We start from the raw sequence: 4412 nt of genomic DNA on the forward strand, positions 1-4412 counted from the left end.
CATTTTCTCCAGGATTTAAACTAGCATGTTAGAGCATTGGCATCCAGTGTGCCAAAACACACCTTTTTTGCAACATGTTACAGTACCAATCTACTAACTATGCACAAAAACAAATATTGACTTGAGAATTCCAATGGGAACAATATATACATGCAGAAAAGTAAAGCTTTAAGCAGAAAATGGGATTTCACTTTAAGAATTAAGAGAATGTGGGATTTGAATTAACACTAGACTAAGGAAGACTAGGGTGTAAAAAACAATTATATTAATGCTCAAAGAAAAGAACACTAACAACTAGGAGGAATCAAGAGAAATTTCTACTAAGAAGCTGAACTATGGAAGAATTGGTTTCAACATAGCTTTAAAGTGTCTAAGAGGCTAGGGGGTAGGGTCCCTTGGATGGGACAGTGAATAACTTAATTTTCAAACTAGGACTGCTTTGAAAGTTAGCACAAGCGGAGTGGCCGAGTTATCTCAAAAATTTTGAGATTTTGGATAAAAATGGACCAAAAAAATCCGTCTTAAAAAAAAAAAAAAAGACAAAAGATTTATTCTACGATTTTACGATCAAACCATTTCCTTAGTGACTTTTATCAACGATTCAGACATCCTTTCTTTAAAACGAAGATTTCGTTATAATATTTAGTCACTGTCACTTTGATGCAGCCTTGAGCAAGGATCTGGGGGTGTCCTGCTGAGATGTGAGCTGCACTACAATGAATCAAAAAGAGCTAAAGGTGATGGTCACTTTCACTACACAACTTCAAAGACGCAATGGAAAAGTGTAGTTCCAATGTCCCAGTGCTCATCCTTAATATTGTCAAGTTAACCCTTTAGTAAAGGAAACTAAAGAAGCATTGTCTTTGCTTGACATTTGATGAAAAAGGCCACATTCCGCAACCTATTATGAGTAGAACATCCATGCATAATTTAACAAGAGTCTCAAAAACATAATATCAACCTAAACTTACCATACATAATATTAAATTCAGACTTAAAAAGTGTTTTCCCTCCATTTGGCTTAAATAGAAAAATACTGCCAGCAACCTTCATGAACTTCGCGAACAGCATATTGTCAAGTCTTCATTTCCTGCAAATAACAAAAATAAAGTCAAAAACACCAAACAATAAAACTATGTCAAATGCCTTATTTGCCATTTTTGAGCTATTAGACTAGCTGGTCCACAGTCCTAAATAATCAATTCTAAGTATGACCAAATCATGATTCTGCCTTGGCCTAATCTTGCTGCATCAGCAAATGGAACCTACTCACTTGCACAATAATTAGCTACACCCATGCTGCATTTGGTCATGATTCTTTTTTTCTCCTTGCATCTTGCATGCAATTTGAAGTTTATCTTTATTTGGGTATTCAGCAATGTTCTTTTACCAACCTTCAAACCTTCTTACTTGGACAACCGCCAAGGCAACAAAGAAGCACAGTGCAATTTGAAGTTTTTCAAACCCTTGGGAGCTTTTTATAATTTCAAATCTAAGATTATCACTAAATGTCCATCACCAAGTTATCTAGTAAGAACAATAGGTTTTATGGATCCATAGTTCAGACTGGCATCTCATAAAGCTTTTGTTGAGAAACAGTTATTTTTTTATTTTTTCTGTAAATCAAATGAAAAAAAAAATCAAGTGAAGATAGATTCCATCTGTAGTGTTCAAAATTTATAAGCTTGCATTTTCTAACCAGAAAAAAAAGAAGAAAAAAGAAAAAAGAAAAAGGCATTTTTTGGCTAGAAACGAAGTATTCAGAAAAGAGAATAAATCAGATAATCATATAGGTAAGACATAGATCAAACAATAGAATATAAGTATATGTAAGCCTATGTGGTCCTGTTTACATTGTAAGCATATTAAAAAGTGATATGTGAGATTCCTTGGTGATTTCAATTATTGGGAATTGAATTTTCTTCATATGTTGGAGTCTAATACTCTTACTGTGAGTGGGGACTGTGTTTGGTGGAAATTGAAGAAAAATGGGGGTTTTGATTTTCATTCTTACTATAACATGCTAAGAGGGTCTTTCTGTGTCATCTTTCCTTGAAAAAGTATTTGGAGGGTTAAGGCCCCTATTCAAGTTTCCTTTCATGTTTGGATGGCGGGTTGAGGGAAGATATTGGTGACAACTTGAGGAGAAGAGGTTTTTAAATTGTGGTCAGGTATTGTATGTGCTTGAATAGTGGCGAGATAGTGTATCATCTTTTGATTCACGTGAGAGGGTGTATTAGTTGTGGTATTTTGTCTTTAGATCATTTGGAGTTTTTGGGTTTTGCCTAGAAGGGTGCTAGATCTTTTTATTGGATGGATATATTGGTTGGGGCATCTGACATTTGGAATTTTTTATTTTGATAGCATCTTAAGATTTTGAAAATATGGTCCTAGTGGGGCACATCTGAATTTAGAATTTGACACCATTGTGTTTAATGTGGTATTTTGAAGGAGTGTAACAAGTGCACGTTTGAATCAACAATTAGGTTTGCTTGGAATAAACACCCAACACTTCAAAAATTTCCAAAAAAAAATTCCAACCATCAAAATCTACCTTAAATCTTTAGTAAAGCCATTTTAAATAGGCTTCCAATGAGTACATCAATAAGGAAAGTAATTTAAAAAACAAAAATCCCACAAAATCTTTAGTCGGATAAAGATTTACATTGGTGAAATTCCAAAATTCGAGATTTCAAATTAACAATATTCTTGGTGCATCATGGTGCCTGCACCACTGGAACATAAAAGTAGTAACAGAATATAAATCTGCAATAGCTAGTTATAGGGTTCTGAAGATGACAACCAAAACATAAATAACAACTAAAGTGGCTTAGTGGCTCCGGCATAACAAGAATTTGATTGAGAATAAGTTTTGAAAGTAGTAGTTTTTGAGGTTAAGCCTAAATTCATTAAAATTCAAAAGCAAATAAGAGAAGGTAGATCTTCCAAAGAAAATGTATACAAGGTTTCAAATACATCCTAACTATGAGTCCAAGCACAATAAGTTCCCAAAGCATGATAACAGCTCTTTTAAAAACAGGGTAGTTTTCAAGTAATCATACAAATAACAGAGAAGATGCACACATGCTAAAAGGTTGAAGCTACAAATCTAGACAAGTCAAGCTGGAGCAATAGCACAATAGGTTAAAAGACATGTGTATTATTAGAGAGTAGATCCTTTTCAAACATTCCTCTCCAACTAAGTTAACTCAGCATTGTAACCTCATGCATCAAGCAAATTAATACAAAAAAAGAAATTGCAAATGTAAAACATTATCATGCTTTTCCCAGCTAATGCATGACTTAGGAGCAGTTTCAAAGGTGATGAAGCATAGAAAAAGAAATTACCTTGCTTGGAGATAGAGATGGGCTTTACCCTAATAGATGTGACCTCTACAAATCCAATTCCTCTCCACACTTTAGCTTGAAAGGTTTCAATAGTAGCAGTAGAAGCATCCTCAGCCTTGAAGGTAATATAATACATGAGGCCAGAAACGCACTGCACATTTGCCTTCACCACCTCCTTGAACTTAAAGTTCTTCTTCTACAAGAAATTGTCCCAGACACAATAAAGCCAACAGCAATAACAATAATAAAGGTAACGAATCAAGGGGTTTGATTATTTAAAGACCTCATCAGTGTTGTACTTGTGGATTGCTTCCATAGAATATTCACCAAGTTCTTTCTTATCAGCATCATTAATGACCCCCTCGAATCCCATCGGCTCAATTCTACCGCATGCGAAAGAGTGGCGGAAGTCACCAACATCAAAGCCCTGCGAATCAGAAAGAGAGACAAATGAGACAAGATTCATTGGAGCATCATCAATTCATCACGCACAAACTCACTATATCCGATGATTGCTTACCCCGCTCTCATAAACCTGTCGATGATACAAACCCAATTCTGCACGGGTCATGTCAGGGAGCTCACCAGGAAAACAATCATCATCGTCACTAAGATATGGGACGTCTTGTTTTTCTTCATCTGTCTTCTTCTGCTTCTTCTCTTGTGGTTCCTCGTGCTTTTCTTCCAGCCTCGGGACAAGGACATCAGCAGCAGCAGCCGCCATAGCCACTGCAGATGAGATCAGAAAATTTTATTTTTTATGATGATGAATAAATAGATGATCTCACACTCACGTGTTGTTTCTGTTAGCCCTATTCTCATTTCTACTTACTTTACATTTTTACCCTTTGCGGCTTCGGTTCAAAGTTCAAATTTCAACCCATTTGTCGCAGATGGTATGGGCCGTATGGCTTTAATTGCAACCCACAAGCCCAAGTCGGCTTTGGTTGAAAGCCCACTAGCCGACCTATAATAATGTTTTTAACAAGGAATACAGAGAGTAATTAATAATAATTTGTTGCTTGACTCTGAATTTCCAATTATTCAATGTATGGAAACATTGT

At 35.6% G+C, this 4412-nt stretch overlaps 1 protein-coding gene across 1 annotated transcript; it reads right to left on the minus strand.

Moving 5' to 3' along the window:
* Positions 1-783: 783 nt before the first annotated feature.
* LOC115962872 lies at positions 784-4103 on the minus strand. The gene is made up of 4 exons (XM_031081751.1): positions 3869-4103; positions 3632-3775; positions 3349-3544; positions 784-1090 (listed from the first exon to the last, which is right to left on the minus strand). Exons 1-4 carry the CDS (start codon positions 4070-4072, stop codon positions 1050-1052), a joined length of 585 nt encoding a protein of 194 aa, XP_030937611.1. The 5' UTR covers positions 4073-4103; the 3' UTR covers positions 784-1049.
* Positions 4104-4412: the final 309 nt, after the last annotated feature.

The sequence above is a fragment of the Quercus lobata genome, chromosome 10, assembly GCF_001633185.2.
Source record: "Quercus lobata isolate SW786 chromosome 10, ValleyOak3.0 Primary Assembly, whole genome shotgun sequence".
Classification (NCBI taxonomy): domain Eukaryota; kingdom Viridiplantae; phylum Streptophyta; class Magnoliopsida; order Fagales; family Fagaceae; genus Quercus; species Quercus lobata.

Bases quoted from the DNA above. Each gene is read 5' to 3' on its own strand.
- LOC115962872 (XM_031081751.1), bottom strand. From the start codon at position 4,072: ATGGCGGCTGCTGCTGCTGATGTCCTTGTCCCGAGGCTGGAAGAAAAG. The intron at 3,776-3,868 runs GTAAGCAATCAT...TCTGATTCGCAG, and splicing joins GACAGGTTTATGAGAGCGGG to GGCTTTGATGTTGGTGACTT. The intron at 1,091-3,348 runs GTAATTTCTTTT...TGTTATTTGCAG, and splicing joins CATCTCTATCTCCAAGCAAG to GAAATGAAGACTTGACAATA.